Raw genomic sequence first — 20,818 nt, 5'->3', positions numbered from 1 at the left:
CAAGATAATGGATGTGTCTTTCAAAGGTATATGCGGAAATAGCCGCTCGTAATCCCGTCGACATATGACGGTCAGAGCTGGTCCTGTATCTAGCTCCATTTTAACTGGGGACCCCGCTATCGTGAGGGTAACCCAAATGGTCTGGTAATCTTCTTTGGCAATTACATTATGTAATTTGAGACAGCTTAGTCTCTTGTTTCTGGAGTCACTATTGCTCTTCTGGTCTTCGGAGCTACTGTCCGTCAACATTTGTATCTTTCTGTACTTATCCTTATTGATTTTTTTTCTGTCAGTGGTTTTTTTGTTTCCAGATTGGCATACACGTGTAATGTGTACCATCTTTCCGTATTGCCTGCATGCTTTGTCCTTGAACCAGTAGTCCCACTGGTAATGGGTGGATCTGCTGCAGCGATAACATCTCTCGAAATTACGTGTCATTTCATGGATGCCAAAGTCCTGTGGCTTTTGCTGTATCTCTGCAGCTCCTCTTGCTGCTGTTTCGTATGATACAGCCACACTGAAAGCCTTGTCTACTGTCAAAACATTCTCAGAAAGTAGCCTTTTTGTGTTTCTTCACTTAGGAGACGCCAGCCGAATTTGTTTCGTAGAGAATCTGCCAGTCCTGCCCCCAATTGGCAGTGTAGAGTATCAACAATCTCCTTAAAATTCTTGTCCATCTGTTTGGCTGGAGTGATTAAGTTTCATAACAGCCTGTATGTCCTTGCGCCCATTAGATTTAGAAGTACCGATGACTTTTTATCGTCCTCTATTTCATTCGCTGTGCAATATACCTCCACTCTTTCCACATATGTGGTCCAATCCTCTACATCACTATCGAAAACAGTAATATTGCCAGTCTTAGGCATCCTGAAAAAAGTGGCGCCTCCCGCGCTTTCCTTTCCTCCCTGCCGAGAAAAAAAATGGCGCCTCCCATGCTTTCCCGCCGCTGCCGCTGCTGACAATGCTGTTCTCCGCGGTTATTATTTATACAGATATTTTTAATAGTCGGAGACTCATTCCCGCTGGACTCTCTGGGACTTTTCCCTCCCTCTGCTTGGTCCGAACGCCGACCTGCTTTGCAGCGCTGGCCATCTCCCGAGTGCTCCACCCTCCATCTCTGTTTGCCTCCACCTTCGCTGCTCGGCCCCGCTGCAGAGCCAGCCGATCGAACCCCAGTCCGCCGCCCAGGAAGGATTATTGCAGTACCGGCCAGCAGCTCGGCTAGCTGGTGAAACCACAGTTTTCTTTTTCCTTTTTTTCTTCGACCTTCTTCTGAGGAATCGATCTCCTTGAGGTGCTGCCGAATTGCAGGTAAGTCCGTTTCCAATTCGTCGCCACTGTTGTATCCGTGTGTTAATGGAGACACGGGACGCAGGAGTTGGTTTAACAGGTGTTTACTGGACAAAATCTGGAGGTGAACTAAAAGATACAAGACACTATGCAGGCTTATATAGCCCGAGTGGCCACTACCGGCATTACAGTACACAGGGGCTCTTAAAGGCACATACACCACAGCAAACATATATCCGTTATAGCTATTAGATCAATCTTGTTATTTACTATCTGCGCTATTAATTAATCTATTGTGTTGTGAATGTTTCGTGCATTCAGAAATCGTGCTTCTAGCTTTGACTTACTTCTCTCTTTTCCCTGATTTCACCTTAGTCACTGATGACTTGTTACCATTGTTAGTCTCCCTCTGTCCCTTCCTAAACCATTCTTCTAATTATACCCAGAACTCTACTCTGCTCTAGGGCCTTGACATTTCTCTCGCTGCTTTTACAATTCCTCTTACCTGAAGCCTCCCGCCCCCTTAATTAGATTAAAGCCCTCTCTACTGCCCTAGTTATTCGGTTCACTAGGACACTGCTCCCAGCCCAGTTTAAGTGGAGCCCGTTCCAACGGAAAAGCTTCCTCTTTCCCCAGTAGCGGTGCCAGTGCCCCATTAACCAAAACCCCTTCCTCACACACCACTCTTTTAGCCACGCATTTAAACCTCAAATCTGCTTTTCCCTATGTCAATTTGCACGTGGCTCAGGTAACAATCCAGAGATAATTACATTTGAGGTTCTGCTTTTTAATTTGTGTCCTACCTCCGCAAACTCCCTCAGCAGAACCTTATTCCTAGTTCTACCTTTGTCGTTGGTTCCAAAGTGGACCATGACAAGTGGATCCTCCCCCTTCCACTCCAAGTTATTCTCCAGGCACGAGGAGATGTCTTTAACCCTGGCACCGGGCAGGCAACACAACATTCGCAACTCTCGGTCACAGCTGCAGAGAACAGTATCTATCACCCTTACTACATTGTCTCCTACCATAACTATATTCCCTTTCACTCCCCCCTCTTGAATTGCCTCCTGCACCATGGTGCGATTGGTGAGCCTGCTCATCCATCCTGCAGGCTTTTCCCTCATCCACACAGAGAGCAGGAACCACATACCTGTTGGACAAGCACAAAGGCCGACGCTCCTCCAGCACTGCACCTGGGGTCCCCGTGCCTGTCGGAGTTGCAGTCACACCCACTTGCCCCTGACCACTAACCAGGCCTATACCACTACCTAACCTAAGGGTGTAATTGCCTCCTGGATCAAAGTCTCCCAATAAGTCTCCCCTCCCTGATGGCCCGCAATGTCTGCACCTCAGACTCCAGCTCAAATAATCTGAGCTGAAGTTCCTGAAGAAGCAGGCACTTACTGAAAATGTTGTTGTCTGGGACCACAATGCTCTCCACAGACTCTCACATGCTGCCTGCACTGTCATCCCTATATAACCTCGTTTTATTTAATTAAATTGAATTAAATTTAGGTAACTTAGTTTACAGTGCAGTTTCCAGACTATTTGATTGATCTAGATTAAATTAAGGGCACTGCAATTAATAATCTACCTGTAACACAAATCACTACAAGTAGTTTAGGCAAATAGAAACAACTCCTTCCCGCTTTTCTCCGAATTCCCATTCTTTCCAACTTCCCAAACAAAGCACTCTGCCAAGTCCACTCCGTGTAATGTCATCCTGTAGTTAGGCGGCAGGAGACAGAGAGTAGGGATGATGGGTATGTAATCAACTTGGAAGGAATTGACTCGTGCTCTCCCACAGGTATCTATGCAGGGGCCTCAACTATTCATTATATTTATTCATGACTTAGACAGCAAAATATAGAGTCGTATATCCAAGTTCACCAATGACTCAAATATTGGTGGTATAGTAAGTAGTGTAGATGGCACATAAAATAATGAAGAAACATTGATAGATTCAGTGAGCAGGCGAAACTGTGGTAAATGAAGTTCAACCCAGGTAAGTTTGAGGACATCCATCAGGGACCAACAGAAGATAAATCCGAGTATTATTAAAATTGTGAAAAGCTAGTGACACTGGAGTTCCAAGGAGATTGAGGGGTCCATGTACACAGATAGCAAAAATATCGTAGTCAGGTACAAAAAATAATCAAAAAGGCTAATGGAATGTCAGCCTTTATAGCTAGAGGGCTAGAACATCAAGTGGAGGGAGTCTTGGTACAGCAATACAAAGGCCGGGCTAGACCACATCTAAATGTTGTATTCAGTTCTGGGCACAGCGTCTTAGAAAGCATATGTTGATCTAAGAATTAATGCAGCACAGATTCACCAGAATGTTACCAGGCGTCCAAGGGTTAAATTATGAGGAGAGATTCCCTGGAAGAAAGAATCTGAAGTGGTTTAGGATCTCTTTCAAGTGGAAATTGCTTCCCACCAGTGCAACAACTTCACGGTTAAAAGGGTACATTCTCCCATTGATCCAGTCGTCTTCACATTACTTGATACTTAAGATATACCTCAAGTGTTACAGGAGTATGGGATTAAAGCACCAATCAAGTCGATGAAGAGGTTTCCTTGTAGATCTCTATCACCAGGCCCAGCCACCTGTCCCATTAACCGATCGGCAGTGAGTAAACATTACTGTACAGCAGCTCAGAGCGGAAGCGATCTCCAGAGATCCAACTGAAGTTTGAAATCACGTTAATACCCACATTACAATAGTGACTCCACTTCAAAACTACTCCAATGGCTGAAAAGCGCTTTGAGACGTCCGGTGATCGTGAAAGGCGTTATATAAAGGCAAGTCTTTCTTTCTTCTTCTTTCCTAATATTTTACTCGTTACAAACTGTTCTGCGTTTGACAATTATTATTCGAAACTGCTCAAATGTTCTAATGTACAAGACGGCGCCTGACCCTAACAGCTGAAACTCAGTCAATCATTGTGTGCGTGACAGGAAACAATCAATGGCCGGTAATGAATCTTTGTTTGATTTCTATTTCAGTTTTAATAACAGCAATCACAGTTCAGCTCAATTCACAACACAGTGCTTGTCGGTATGAACCATTTCTCCCTGGTACTTACAATTTATTGTATTCGTTTATGGGATGTGGGCGTCGCTGGCAAGGCCAGCATTTAGTGCCCATCTGTAATTGCCCTTCAGAAGGTGGTGGTGAGCAGCCTCCTTGAACCGTTGCAGTCCGTGTGGTGAAGGTACACCCACAGTGCTGTTAGAGTTTGCATTCAGAGTTTTACACAGAAATATATGGAAATTCTTCAGCTGTGTCTCGTTATTAAATACTTTAACAAAAAAGATTCAGTGGGTTTTTCACGCCGCTCTTCAGCTCCTCTCTAAATTTAGTATTTGTCACAACATAAATACACATCTAGGTACAGGAAGTGAGAATGCGGCTGGGTCAAGGGTCAAGGCTGTCTGGTACCAGTTTGTTACATGCAAAGATATAACATGGACAATGTCTGTCAGCTCTAACAGCATAAAACTTCCCAATATACTGAAAAGCATAATGATGGATTGCCTTCAGTGCTGCACCTATGGATGCTTGCGATTCTCCCCATTGCTGGGGCCCCAGAGGCCCCTGCGGACTATTCTGGCTGTTGGAATGTGCCTAGCAGTGAGAATGTTGAACAGCAAAATAAGTTTTCAAAAAGGGACACGACTTGGGCTGAACTTTACGTGCTGAGACGAGGGCGGGACTGCTGCCTTCCGGGTTCTAGTCCCGCCCCCAGCGACGTCCGATGCACAGACGCTACATACCCCTGATTGGCCTTGTTAAGCCCGCCCTGCGGGCTTTCTGCCCAATTAAGTGGAAGCCGTTGTCAGATGACTTCAGTTGATTACGCTTCATCTGTCAGTTTTCTTAAAGGGACATGATTCATTTATTTTTGACAGATGACTTGACAGAATTGGACAGCATTGAAGTGCTGACAATCACTGTACAAAGGCTTTAAAAATGACTTTCCCAACATTTCCTTACCTCTCATACTCACCAGTGTCCCATTGCATTCTTCACACCACTTCTGCCGCTGTCATTTATACACCAAAATAACAACAAATCCACAGCACGTCTCACTCGCACTGGAGGGGATCCGCGACGTCGGGAAGTCCGCAGCAGAAGTCTCAAAATGGTAAAAAGCCGCTTAACTGACAGTTAACTACCTGTTAACAGGCAGTTAAGTGGCTATAATCCTCTTCCCATCGCTAGGAATCGAGTTCCTGCACAATTCGGGGACCCGACTCCTGGGAACATTGGTTGGAGGCGGGTTGGGAGTGGGTTCGGGAACCGCTCCAAGCTTTTTGATTTTCCCAGCAGTCTCGCCTCCATACCCGCCCCCTCAGGGCTGCTGAAGATTAAAAGCAAGATTAAACAAGTCAAATGCAGCCCCTGCGGGTGTAATGAACAAGGCCAGTTCCATTTCACAACGCTAGGGATCATTATCTATTATATATCTCCAGCCAAATACAAAGTACTAGGGAACATTTAGTAAACAGCTCCGCGCACTCACAACCACATAACAGCAGACGCCATTTTCTCGGTGCAATATTTTGTTGTCAGCCTCTGACAACAAATGCCCACGAATCGATCAAAGGTGAAAACCACCGTAAACCAGACAGAGGCAGAGGTGATTGTTAAAATCAGGGTTATATTGAGAATGCACACACGGATAATAGTCAACCATGAAAGTGGGAAAGCGGCGGGTCTACTAGTTGTTACCAATGTCATATTAATGTCCGTCGTTGCCATGGTCACCAGGTAGCGAGTGATGCATTTGCAGAGACCACACGTTCTTCGAGACAGGATCAGAATCACCACCAAGTTAACTGTAAGGGAGAGAAAAGGCAAAAACAATCATTCATTCGCACAGTAACAAAACCATTGCTTGCAAAGCTTTCTCGAGTGAAAGTTTGGTTTGGCTCTTCATACATGAAAGCGATTCCTTTATAAACAACAAATAAACATGTAACAATTAACAGGATAATGAAAAAACAATCTAAACTGACAAACATGCTTGAAGCAACGAACTAGTGAGGAATCCGGACTGAAAATATAAAGCGGTGATGTAGAGGGGGAACAGCTGCCGCTGCAAGCGGGTGGGTATAATCACAATTTGGGCTGACAACAATCATAGTGTCAACTTGTATTAATATAACGCCTTTAACATAGTCAAACATCAAAAAGCGCTTCACAGGAGCGTTACAAAAATGTTGGCACCGAACCACATAAGGAGAAACCCATACAGATGACCAAAAGCTTGGTCAAAGAGGTAGGTCTAAAGGAGCATTTTAAAGGGGCGAAGGGAGCGCGAGAGGCGGAGAAATTTAGGGAGGGAATTCCTGCAGGCATGGCCGCCAATGGCGGAGCGATTGAAATCGGGGGCTCTGTAGGAGGCCAGAGTTGGAGAAGCGCAGATATCTCGTAGGGTTGTGTTGGTAAATGAGGGAGAGGGCCTTGTAACTTTCGAGGGAGAGAGGGAGAGAGAGAGAATGAGTTGCCTTAGCTTAGTCTTTACAATAAAAGTAAACCTTGCAGACGTTCATAATAAGAATGCTTAGTTTAGAAATGTTATATTCATAATAAGAATGTTTAGAGACTAGATGGGTTAAGCTTACCACAGCAAGGCCATGGCATCTTACGTGGAAGGTTGTTGATGAATGTTGAAGAAAATATAGATTTGTGTCTATATACCTTGCGGTAGCCAGAAACTAACATATCAGGCAATGCCAGTTCCAGTTTGATAAGGAGACAGTGTATAAATGTAAGCTTGTCTCTTCTTCAAGCAGCACGAGAAGGAACGCATGCTCATAATCGCGTGCTCTATCTGTGACAGCACTCCGCTTGTAAATTGCTTTCTCTGCTGAAGTTAAAGAATAAAATGATTATAACCATAAGACTGAATTCGTTACTTCTCAATTGAACAATACTGGCGAGACGAGCGAAGGACCTGATCCTGTTGCTTTTTGAAAACCGGGGCGTCAAGACAGCACTGAAGTCGAACCACAACCATCAAGAGCTCAATCGTGAAAAGCTCTGGGACAGGAGGCAAACTACTTTCACTGTCGACAAACCGAGGCGACACAACTGGACTCGAGATAAAAGGAACACATGTGCGTGCGAGTACTATTCAGTTTGATAAGGGAGTACAGCAGATACCAAGTTGTGCGGGGTTTGAAAGTGACAGTGGCTGGGAGATTACTGTACAAAATCATACAATCCTCAAACTCTTATGCGCATCGTAGAATAGGGGTGTTTGTTGTAAATGAGGAAATTGGCGACTGATCACCTCCAATAAAGGCCGAGTCCGGGGAAGGAGAGGGCAAATAGGGAACAGCTGTAAAAATAAACGATAATAAAGGAATATTACCCTGGAGGGGGGGGGGGCAGATAATTATGTCTAAAAGCGCACTAGGGAAGGATTTTTGAGGAGGGTAACACAAATGACCCGTATGGGGACTATTTAGTGAAATTTGATCATCGAAACATAGATGAAAAGAATAGGAAATCAAGAATGGCCAATTGCATGATGGCAATGGTGTAAGTAATCACTAGCTTGAATGAGAAATTCACTGAAAAGAATAGCCAGGCTCAGACTCGACAGGCAGAAGTAAAGAGATTGAAAACCGAATTGGTTGCTGTGCAGGCAGAACGGAGATTAGCCGCCAACCAACAGTTGGCGATGCAACAATTCGATTACAGCTGCAGCACTCGTCAGAATCAATGGCCCTGATTTTGCGGTCGGAAGCCTCCGATCCGCAATGAAGATCTGCGCCTACATGGGACCTCGGGATCCATGGCGACCTGCGCTCCTGGGCCTCTCCGAGTAAGGGCTGGTGGAGGTCCAGGTATCCCAGGCTCGCAAGCACCCCTGGGATACCGTATTGTTAAGGTTTAAAATGTTTAATTCATTGAAATTTTTTTTATTGTTCATTTAAACTCTTACGCTGGTAAAGGTAGTTATTCGCTGGGCAGAAAATAGGCAAATAGCCCAAATCTCCGGATGCCCTTTTCCCAGGGATGGCTATGATCGGTCAAGAGGATTTCGCACGCAAAAAACCAGACCTTCCCGCGCATACGCACCACATACGCACCCGAACGGCCATAAAATACGGGCCATGAGCTGAGACGCAGAGAAGATTGAAGGATACCAAAATAGCTTACCGAGGACTATTCAACTTATCGCAGGAAAACAAGGATAGAGAGCTGGTAAGGCAAGGGAGAGAGGAGAGACAGGGAAACGCAGAGGGGAAGAAAAAGATTAAAGAATTAAAAGTTAGAGTGGCATCCTTGCCTATCGGCACTCAGGGGGCGGAATCCAGTAGTGACGATGAGGAGGATGATTCGGGTCTCCCAACAGCGCCCCCACAGTTCAGAAGGCCGCTGAAGGCGGAGGTTTCTGATGTCAAGCAGGGAGTAATGCAGGGAATGTGGCCGATCATGCGTGGTTTACAACAGGTGATAGCACGGGTGTGCACAGCTCTGTTAAAATTGCCCCATTAGTGAACAATCATCTGCACACAGGATGGGAGGCAGGTGCACATAAAGGTCGAACAGTTTAGGAATACGAAGATAAAGAATTAACTCGGGACCTGGACCTTTTCGAATCTTCCTAACTCAGTGGCCAATTGCCCAAATATGAGGGAACAGGAGATCCAACTCAGATATTGACCCAGAAATTCGGGTCTCCACGGGTGAGTACGCATGGCGTACTCACCGGTAAGCCCAATGGAAGTGCCGGATTTCTGCATACACTGCGCATCCCAAAGCCTTTCCACCATCTACAAGGCACAAGTCAGGAGTGTGATGGAATACTCTCCACTTGCCTGGATGAGTGCAGCTCCAACAACACTGAAGAAGCTCGACACCATTCAGGATAAAGCAGCCCACTTGATTGGCACTCCATCCAGCACTTTCAACATTCACTCCCTCCACCAGCAGCGCACTGTGGCTGCAGTGTGTACCATCTATAAGATGCACTGCAGCAACTCACCAAAGCTTCTTCAACAGCATCTTCCAAACCCGCGACCTCTACCTCTTAGAAGGACAAGGCCAGCAGACACATGGGAACATCACCACCTACAAGTTCCCCTCCAAGCCACATACCATCCTGAATTGGACCTGTATCGCTGTTCCTTCACTGTCGCTGGGCCAAAACCCTGGAACTCCCTTCCTAACAGTATTGTGGGTGTACCTACACCATATTGACAGCAGCAGTTAAAGAAGGCGGCTCAGCACCACCTTCTCAAGGGCAATTAGGGATGGGCACTAAATGCAGGCATAGCCAGCGACGCCCACATCCCATCAATGAATTTTAAAAAATTAAAAAAATGCGCGGGTAACCGGCACTTCCGATCCTATGAATGAAGGGGTTCAGAGTTCGAACGTGCGTGCAGGGGAGGCTGCATGTGCGCTTTGAACTTAGTTTTTTTTTACAGGTTTTCCCGGGAGGGTAAGCCTGCAGGATTTACACATTTAAAAAGCAGGCGTAAGGCCTGCTATTTGCAAGGTAAGTGGTCAATTAATTAAAATTAATACATTTTTCCACAGGTTTATTATTTTTAAATACTTTAAAGCAAGGTAAGTTTATTTTTAGCACCGTTAGAATATAAAATTATTTTTTTCAAAAATTTAAATTATTGTTTAAAATAGTTATTTAATGTAATTTATTGTTTATTTAAAAAGTAAGATTTTTTTTTAATTTATTTGAAGGTTTACTGCTATTTTGGGCCCGTAGTATTTATAAGTTTAGACAGGTCTTCCTGTCAATCTTATGAATGGGCTTTTCCCTCCTCCGATTGACTGCCCATTGCTCACGTGATCCCAGAGGACGCATGGCACTAACTACACCCCTGGGACAGGCAAGCACAGCGCGCCGGCATCTGGGCCAGGCCCCGGAGCGGAATTGAATGGGGCCCTACAGCTCAACTGCCGGCGTGCAAGGTAAGTGCAGGTCGGGGGCTTACACCGCGGGAAGCTCCCGACCCGAATTCCTGGGCCATTAAATAAAGTACGATTGCTACAGCAGGGCATAGGCCTTGACAGACAAGAATGCTTGTCAACTGCTGTGGGCTGCCTTACCTCCAGGCGTGAAATTGCCTGATCAGTTTCTGGCGTAAATAGCAGCAAATTAAAATCCCGGGGTTGAACACTTGATGTGCAACAAAAGAGTTGAGGAAAAGGAAAAGAAGATAAAAAGCCCACAGCCAAAGTTAAAGCAATATGATTGCTGTGAGGAAGAAATAGGAACAGTGCCTTCAGCATGTTTTGATTTCATTTTCCAAAAGCGAAAAGGTTTCTGAGAGTGTGCTTTCTTTTGGCTCGCGACCAGCGAATATCACATAAATTTTGGCAATTTGCAGGGATCAATGGAATGAAAAATAGGGGAGACTGTTCACCTCCAATAGGGGCCAAATCCAAAGGGAAAAGAATCAGAATTTATGGGCAGCCCTGATGATAAAGGATTAGGTAAAGGCAGAAGGAAGAAAGGATATCAGCCCAGAAAATCAGGATGCAGACTCCCTATGGGTGGAGCTAAACAACAACAATGGCAGAAGACACTGGCAGGATGAATTTTTAGGCCCCCAAACAGTAATCATAGTGTTGGACAGAGTCTAAGTCAGGAATAAATGCAGCATGTAACGAGGGTAATGCAATAATAATGGGGACTTTGATAACATACAATTACATAGAGAATACAGCAGAGAAGCAGGCCATTCGGCCCAGTCAGTCGATGCTCCACACGAGCCTCCTCCCGTAATTCCTCATCTAACTCTATCAGCAGAACTCTTTATTCCCTTGTCCCTCATATGCCTATCTAGCTTCCCCTTGAATGCATCTATGGTTATCTCATAGTAACGGATCCTCTGGGAAAGGGTGACCATAATATGCTAGAATGTCATATTACGTTTGAGAGTAATGCAGTTAAGCACGAAACTAGTGACTTAAACCAGCATGGTAGACAAGGGGGGATCAGTGGATGTCATGAGCAGAGAGTCGTAATAACGGCACAGAAGGAGACCATTCGGCCCATCCAGTCCATGCCGGCTCGCTGTAGATCAATCCAGTCAGTCCCATTCCCCTGCGCTATCCATTAGCCCTCCTTTGCTCTAATGAAAGTAAATCCAGCTTCTCCAATCTAACCTTGTAACTAAGATCCCCCATCCCTGGAACCGTTCCGGTAAATCTTCTCTGCACCCTTTCAAGGGCCTTCACATGCATCCTTAGGTGTGGTGACCAGAACTGGACACAATACCCCAGTTGTGGCCTAACATGCGCTTTATAAAGGTTCCACATAACTTCTTTACTTTTGTACTCAATACCTCGTGTATGAAGCCATATATTTTTCTAACAACACTCTCAATGTGTCCTGCAATCTTCATGGAAGTATGCACATTAACTCCCAGGTCCATTTGTCCCTGCACACTCTTTAAAACTGTGCCATTAATTGTATATTCCCTCTCCGTATTCCTTCTGCCAAAATGCATCACCTCACACTTCTCTGTATTAAATTCCACTTGCCACTTGTCTGCCCATTCTCCCGGAATTTCTATGTCCTTTTGCAGTCGATTGGTATCATTCTCACTGCTTGCCATACCCCCACGTTTGGTGTCATCGGGAAATTTAGAAATTCTACTCTATATTACAATATCCAGGACATTTATATATATCAAAAAAAGCAGTGGCCCCAGCACTGGTCCTTGGGGAACACCACTGTCTACAATCGCCCAGCCTGAAAAACTGCTAATTACCACAACTCGCTATTCTCTGTCCTTAAGCCAATTCCTTATCCAAGCTTCCACTGACCCATCCATTCCATGGGCAGCAATTTTGTTAACCAGCCTTCTATATGGTACTTTGACAAATGCGTTCTGAAAGACAACATCCATTGAATTCCCTTCATCAATCCTCCCTGTTACTTCATCAAAAAATTCAATTCGATTAGTCAAACCCGATCTGCCGTTTACAATTCCGTGTGGGCTCTCCTTAATTAGCTTAAATCTCTCAAAGTGCCCGTTATTTTATTCATTGATTATTGTTTCTAAAAAGTGACCCACCACTGATGTTAAACTGATTGGCGTGTAATTACTAGGATTGTCCTTACGCACTTTCTTGAAAAAATTGTGTCACATTTTCCACTTTCGAATCCTCAGGCAACTCCCCCGCATCTAGGGAAGATTGGAAAATTGTGCCAAGCCTTTTGGCTATCCCCTCCCCAAATTCCCTTAGCAACCTGGGATGCAAGCCAGCTGGATCAGGCGACGTTTTCCCTCTAAGCATACCCAGCCTTTCTAGTACATACTGTCTATCAATTTCCACCCCTTCCATCGCTTCTAATTTTTCCACTTCGATCGATATTTTATCAGCATCAACCTCCTTAGTAAACACCGGTACGAATTACTCATTGAATATTCTAGCCTTAACCTGCGCCTCTAAGCATATATGACCTTCTTTGTCCCTAATAGGCCCCACCCGGTCTCTTACTACCCGCTTACTGTTTACATGCCGGTAGAAGATTTCTGGGTTCCCTTTCATGTTAACCGTCATTCTACTCTCATCTTCTCTCATTGCCAATCTTATTTTCATTTTCACATCCCCTCTTAAATTATTGTATTTGGTCTGGTTCTCCCTTGGAGAATTCACCTGACATGCATCACACACCCTCTGTTTTTGTTTCATCATCATCTCTATCTCCCTCATCATCCAAGGAGCCCTTGCTTAGGTTCCCTTACCCATCCCTCTTGTTGGAATGTACCTAACCTGTACTTGGAACATCTCCTCCTTAAAGATCCCCCACTTTTCCATTACAGATTTTCCTGTCAGTCTTTGGTTCCATTTTACCCTGGCTAGATCCTTTCACATTCCATTGAAGTTAGCCCTAATCCAGTTCAGAAGTTCCACTCTAGGTTGTTCATTGCTCCTCTCCATTGCTAATCTATATCTTATGATACGATGATCACTCATATCCAAGTGTTCTCCCACAGACACTTGGTCGAGCTGGCCCACCTGATTCCCCAGCACCAGATCCAGCAATGCCTCCTTCCTAGTTGGGCCACGGACATACTGTTCAAGGGAATTCTCCTGAATAACTTTCATAAATTCCTCCCCCTTCTTTCTCCTTACCCTAGCAATATCCCAATCGATATTTGGGTAATTAAAGTCCCCCAATATCACCACTCTATAGCTCTTGCATATCTGCGATTTCCCTGGAGATTAGCTCCTCTACCTCCGCTTAATATTTGGAGGCCTATAGAACACACCCAATAGTGTGATCATACCCTTTTTGCTCCTCAACTCTAACCAAATGAATTCTGTCCTTTTCCCCTCAAGGACATCCTCCATTTCCAACACGACAATGTCTTCCTTAATCTGTACTGCCACCCCACCTCCCTTCTTTCCCTTCCCTATCTTTTCTGAACACCTTATACCCTTGAATATTAAGTGCCCTGTCCTCATTTTTTTCAAGTGACGTTTCCGTTATTGCCACAAAATCATGTTGCCACACGGCTAATTGTGTTTGTAGCTCACCACAGTTTGTGCATTTACACACATGCATTCTAAACCCATGTTTAAAATTGACATTGCCCTTCACAGTCTGCTCCTATCTAATATGGTGCTAATTTCGCCTCTAGTACTCATTTCTTCTCTAGTACTATCCAACACACTTACTGTTTTATGCACCTTATTCCTATATTGTACACCTATATGCTGGTGCACATCTCCCTGCCAAGCTAGATTAAACCTTCCCCAACAGCACTAGCAAAACTCCCCGCGAGAATATTGGTCCTGGCTCTGTTGAGCTGCAACCCGTCCGGCTTGTACAGGTCCCACCTTCCCCAGAAACGGTCCCAGTGCGCCAGGAATCTAAAGCTTTCCCGCCTGCAGCATTTCTCCAGCCACGCATTCATATGTTCTGCCCTCTTATTTCTGTTCTCACTTGCACGTGGCACCAGAGATTACTACCTTTGAAGACCTGTTGTTTAATATCCTTCATAGATCCCTATAGTCTGCCTGCAGGACCTCATCCCTTTTTCTGCCTATGTCGTTGGTACCAATATGGACAACGACCTCTGGCTGTTCACCCTCCCATTTCACAGTGTCCTGCAGCATCCCAGTGACATCCTTGACCCTGGCACCAGGGAGGCAACATACCATCCTGGAGTCACGCCTTTGTCCACTGAAACGCCTATCTGTTCCTCTACCTAATGAATCCATTAACACTATTGCTCTTCTACTCTTCTTCCTCCCACCCTCCCACACCCAATGTGCAGCTGAGCCACTAGTGGTGTCGTGGCTTTGGTTCTGGCTGCTCTCCCCAGAGGAACCATCATCCCAACCAGTTTCCAGAACTGTGAACTGGGTAGCGAGCGAGATGCACTCTGGGGATTCCTGCCCTCTGCCTGGACCTCCTTCTGTGACTGGTGGTCACCCATTCCCTCTCTGTCTGCACATTCTGAGGTTGCCAGCTGACCACTTCTAGAAACGTGCTTTCCAAGTATTTCTCAGCCTTGCGGATGCACTTTATGTGGCTCCAGCTGCCGTTCAAGCTCCGAAACCCGGAGCTCGAGTTGCTGTAGTTGGAGACACTTCCCGCACACGTGGCCATGCAGGCCGCAAGAAGCCAGGATTTCCCACATGGCACAGGATGTGCAAATCATAGGACTGAGCTGCCCTGCCATGCCTCTATTTACCAGACTTTGGAGGTAATTAGCAGAAATAAACTTAAAACTTAACAAGAAACACTCAACAGCTGCCCACCAATCAGCAATTCCCTCTTTTAGATAGGCTATAGCAGAAACTTACCAGAAATATACTCAAAACAGAACAAATAAAACTGACTCACTCTATAATCACCTTTAAGCTCCCTTATGCCAGAGACACCTTTGAATTCTGACGTCACTCCTTCGGATGTAGTATATTTGGATTTTCAGAAAGCATTTGATAAGTTTCCAAGAGGCTGTTATACAAGATTAAGATTCACGGCTTTGGGGGATATTATAGTAGCATGGATTGAAGATTGGTTAACAGACTGATAATAGTGAGTAAGAAAAAAATGGGTCATTTTCAGGATGGAAGGGTCTAACTACTGGAGTGATGCAAGGATCAGTGCTTAGAACACTGCTATTTCAAATCTATATTAATGACATAGATGAGGGGACCAAGTACAATATATCCAACTTTGTGATGATACAAAGCTTGGTGGGAATGTAAGTTGTGAGTAGGTCACAATGAGGCTGCAAAGACATATAGGCCCCTTAAGTGATTGAGCAAGAAGTTGACAGATGGTGTATTTTGTGGGGAAGTGTGGAATCATCTACTTTGTTAGGGAAAATGGAAAGGCAGCATATTTTTTAGAAGGTGAGAGGCTGGTAAATGTTGTAATTCAGAGGGATTTCTGTGTTCTTGTACACGAATCTCATAAATCTAACGGGTGTGTACAGCAAGCGATTAGGAAGGCAAGTGGTATGTTAGCCCTTATTGCAAGGGCTTTGAGTATAAAAGTAAGGAATTCCTGCTGCAATTGTAAAGGGCCTTGGTGAGACCACACCTGGAATACTGTGTACATTTTGGTCTCCTTACGAAAGGAAGGATATTATTGTCTTAGAAGGGGGTGCAACAAAAGTTTACTAGATTGATTACTGCGATGAAAGGACTTTCCAATGAGGAGAGATTCTTAGAGAACTTGACAGGGTAGATACTGAGAGGGTATTTCCCCTGGCTGGAGAATATCGAACTAGATGTCACGGTCTCAGGAAACGGGGTCGGACATTTAGGACTGAGATGATGAGGAATTTCTTCACTCCGAGGGTTGTGAATCTTTGGATATCGCTACCCCAGAGGGCTCTGGATGCTCAGTCGCCGAATATATTCCAGACAGAGTTGGATAGATTTTGGGGCACTCAGCAAATCAAGGGACATAAGAACATAAGAACATAAGAAATAGGAGCAGGAGTAGGCCAATCGGCCCCTCGAGCCTGCTCCGCCATTCAATAAGATCATGGCTGATCTGATCCTAACCGCCAATCCACTATCCCAGAACCATCTCCTGAATCTAACAGAATTAGACACACGAAATAGGAGCAGAATCAGGCTACACGGCCCCTGGGCCTGCTCCGCTACCCACAGGGCCATGACCGATCCGAACCTAGACTCATGTCCAAATTCCTGTCCGCTCCCCGTAACCTTTAATTCCCTTTACTTCTAGGAAACTGTCTATTTCTGTTTCAAATGGGGATAATGGCCGAATGGCCTACTTCTGCACCTATCTTCTATGTTTCTAAGGTGGGAACGTGGAGTTGATGTAGAGGTTCGGCTATAATCTTATTCATAGAATCATAGGAAGGAGGCCATTTCGGCCCATCATGTCCACGCCAGCCAACAGAGAGCTATCCAGCCAATTCCCACTTTCCAGCTCTTGGTCCATAGCCCTGCAGGTTACAGCATCCAAAGGGCACATCCAAGTACTTTTTAAATGGGGTTAGGGTTCTTGACTCTTCCACACTTTCAGACAGTGAGTTCCCGACCCCGACAACCCTTTGGGTGAAGAAAGTTCCCCTCAAATCACCTCTAAAACTTCCCCAAATTTCTTGAATTCAGTGCCTCCTTGTTTTTGACACCTCTACTTAGAGAAATAGGCCATTTCAATCCACTTTACGTATGCCACTCATAATGTTATGCACCTCAATAAGGTCTCCCCTCAGCCTCCTCTGTTCCAAGGATACAGAGCCAACCTATCCAGCCTTTCCTCATAGCTAAGATTCTCTACACCTAGCAACATCCTTGTAAATCTCCTCTGTACCCTCTCTAGTGCAATCACATCTTTCCTGTAATGTGGTGACCAGAACTGCACGCAGTACTCTAGCTGAGGCCTAACTAGTGTTTTATACAGTCGAAGGATAACCCCCCTGCTCTTGTATTCTATGAAACGGCTAATAAAGGCAAGCATCCCGCATGTCTTCTTAACCACCTTAACTACCTGGCCTGCTACATTCAGGGATCTGTGGATATGCACTGCAAGGTCCCTTTGTTCCTCTGCACTACTCCGTGTTCTATCATGTAATGAATATTCCCTTTCCCTGTTAGCCTTCCCCGAATGCATTACCGCATGCTTCTCCAGATTGCATTCCATTTGCCACCATTCTGCCCACCTGACCAATGTATTGATATCTTCCTGCAGTCTACCACTTCCTTCTTCAGTATCAACCACACAGCCGATTTAAGTTTCATCTGCAAACCTCTTAATCATACCCCCGATAGTCAAGCCAAGATCGTTGATATACACCACAAAAAGCAAGGGATCTAGTACTGACCCCTGCGGAACCCCACTGGAAACAGCCGTCCAGTCACAAAAACACCCATCAACCATTATCCTATGCTTCCTGTCTCCGTGCCAGTTTTGCATCCAACATGAAACTTTGCCCTGGATCCCATGTGCTTTAACTTCTTGACCAGCCTGTCATGTGGAGCCTAATCAAAAGCCTTGCTAACGTCCATATACACTTCATCAAATGCACTACCCTCATCTACCCTCCTTGTTACCTCCTCAAAAAATTCAATCAAGTTTGTCAGACACGACCTTCCCTTAACAAATCCGTGCTAACTATCCTTGATTAATCCGTGTCTTTCTAAATGAAGATTTATCCTGCCCTTCAGAATGCTTTCCAATAATTTTCCCACCACCGAGGTTAGGCTGACTAACCTGTCATTACTTGGTCTATTATTTTCTCCCTTTTTAAACAAGGGGACCACATTAGCAGTCCTCCAGTCTAACGCCACCACACCTGAAGCCAGAGAGGATTGAAAAATGATATCCAGGGCCTCTGCTATTTCCTATTTTGCTTCGCTTAACAGCCTGGGATGCATTTCATCCGGGCCTGGGGATTTATCCACTTTTAAAGCTGCTGAACCCCTTAATACCTACTCTCTCACTATGTTTATTTCATCTAATATTTCACACACACCCCTCCCAGATAGCAATGTCTGCTTTGCCCCTCTCCTTTGTGAACACAGATGCAAAGTATTCATTAAGAACCCTACCAATGTGTCCCGCCTCCACACACAGATTACCCTCATGATCTCCAATAGGCCCTACCCTTTATTTAGTTATCCTTTTACTCTTAATATTTTTTAAATACATCTTTGGGTTTTCCTTGATTTTACTTGCCAAGTTTTTTCATGCTCTCTTGTGCTTTCCTAATATCATTTTTAATTACAACCCTGCACTTTCTGTACTCCTCTAAAGATTCTGGAGTACTTAGCCCTTGGTATCTGTCGTACGCCTCCCTTTTTTTCTTTATCCTACCCTATATGCCACTAGACATGCAGGGGCCTCTAGATTTGTTAGTCTCACCTTTTTTCTTTAAGCACACATATATGGTTTGAACCCTCCAGATCGCCTCCTTGAATGCCTCCCACTGCGCTGACAGGGATTTACCTACATGTATCTGTTTCCAGTCCACTTTGGCTAAATCTTCTCTGAGCTTAGAAAAAATTGCTTTTGCCCAAATTAGAATTTCTATTCCTGGTCTATCCTTCTCCTTTTCCATAACTGCCTTAAATCTAACAGAATTATGGTCACTAGCAACAAAATTCTCCCCCACTGATACAACTTCTACCTGCCCAGCTTTATTCCCTAAAACTAAGTCCAGAACCGCCCCCTCCCTTGTTGGGCTTGCTACATACTGGCTAATAAAGTTCTCCTTGGTGCATTTCAGGAATCCCGCACCTTCTATACCACTCACTAATTTTATCCCAGTTAATCATTGGGTAGTTGAAATCCCCCACTATTACTACCCTATAGATTTTGCACTTCTCAGAAATTTGTCTACATATTTATTCTTCTATCTCCCTCTCACTGTTTGGGGGTCTGCCCTATACTCCCGGCAGTGTGATCGCCCCTTTTTTGTTTTTCAATTCGACCCATATGGCCTTGTTTGATGATCCCTCCAACATATCATCCTCACAGCTGTAATATTTTCTTTAATCAATACCGCGACCCTTTTTGCCTCCCTCTCTATCCCGTCTGAATTATTGAATGGTGGAGCAGACTCGGGGGGTTGTATAACCTATTCATGCTCATATTTCCTATGATCGTAAAAATGAAACTAGATTACAGTGAAATTTACGGACCAAGATTATTTATCTCAAAACCCCGTTGCAATAAAGGCTAATTTACCAATTTCCTTTGTAATTGCTTGCTGTGCCAGCAAGGTGTTTAGACTGCAGCCAATCTATCGGCACAAAGTTACAGGTTCATGTTAAAGGTGGAATCAGGCAACTTTAATGGTAAATTTGTTCAAGTAGTGGGAGAAAACTGAGCCTTGCCTTGTTTTTGCTAGTTAAAAGTTGATTTATCAATGTTCTTTTTCAACAGGTGTGTTATCAGCCATAAGAGATCTTTCTGAACTATTTCAAAATGTAATTGAATATATACTTGAAAAGGAATAAAATTGCAGGGCTGTGGGGAAAGTTTAGGGTGCATATAAGAACATAAGAAATAGGAGCAGGAGTAGGCCAATCGGCCCCTCGAGCCTGCTCTGCCATTCAAAAAGATCATGGCTGATCTGATCCTAACTGCCAATCCACTATCACAGAATCTTCTCCTGCATCTAACAGAATTAGACACACGAAATAGGAGCAGGATCAGGCTACACAGCCCCTGGTCCCGCTCCGCTACCAACAGGGCCATGACCGATCCGAACCTAGACTCATGTCCAAATTCCTGCCCGCTCCCCGTAACCCTTAATTCCCTTTACTTCTAGGAAACTGTCTATTTCTGTTTTAAATTTATGTAATGATGTAGCTTCTACAGTTTTTTGGGGCAGCATATTCCATGGGTCTACCACCCTCTGAGTGAAGTAGTTCCTCCTCATCTCAGTTTTGAAAGAGCAGCCCCTTATTCTAAGACTATGTCCCCTAGTTCTAGTTTCACCCATCAATGGAAACATCTTCCCTGCATCCACCCGATCCAACCCCTTCACAATCTTATATATTTCAATAAGATCGCCTCTCATTCTTCTGAACTCCAATGAGTAGAGTCCCAATCTACTCAACCTCTCCTCATATGTCCATCCCCTCATCCCCGGGATTAACCGAGTGAACCTTATTTGTACTGACTCGAGAGCAAGTATGTCCTTTCTTAAGTATGGACACCAAAACTGTACGCAGTATTCCAGGTGCGGTCTCACCAATACCTTCTACAACTGCAGCAATACCTCCCTATTTTTATATTCTATCCCCCTAGCAATGAAAACCAACATTCCATTGGCCTTCTTAATCACTTGCTGCACCTGCAAACTAACCTTTTGAGTTTCGTGCACCAGGACCCCCAGATCCCTTTGTACTTCAGTACTTTCCAGTTTTTTGCCATTAAGATAACAACTTGTTCTACGATTTTTCCTGCCAAAGTGCATAACCTCACACTTTCCAGTATTGTATTCCATCTGCCAAATCTCTGCCCACTTATTTAGCCTGTCTATGTCCCCTTGAAGGTTTTTTATGTCTTCCTCACTC

The 20,818-nt window shown here is 44.6% G+C and overlaps 1 protein-coding gene across 1 annotated transcript in view; it reads right to left on the bottom strand.

The window, feature by feature from the left end:
* Positions 1–5,815: 5,815 nt before the first annotated feature.
* Positions 5,816–20,818, bottom strand: part of LOC147086878 (immunoglobulin superfamily member 1-like) — a 108,358-nt gene continuing 93,355 nt past the window's right edge. The window contains exon 10 of the mRNA XM_085978348.1: positions 5,816–6,135. Coding sequence (XP_085834474.1) covers positions 5,816–6,135 — 320 coding nt within the window. The remainder of the gene's footprint in view (positions 6,136–20,818) is intronic.

The sequence above is a fragment of the Somniosus microcephalus genome, unplaced genomic scaffold (assembly GCF_052327205.1).
Source record: "Somniosus microcephalus isolate GS21.2 unplaced genomic scaffold, FLI_Smic_1.0 unresolved_chr7, whole genome shotgun sequence".
NCBI classification, from domain to species: domain Eukaryota; kingdom Metazoa; phylum Chordata; class Chondrichthyes; order Squaliformes; family Somniosidae; genus Somniosus; species Somniosus microcephalus.
Note: the sequence above shows the minus strand (reverse complement) of the source record. Positions and strands in the feature narration are given on the sequence as shown.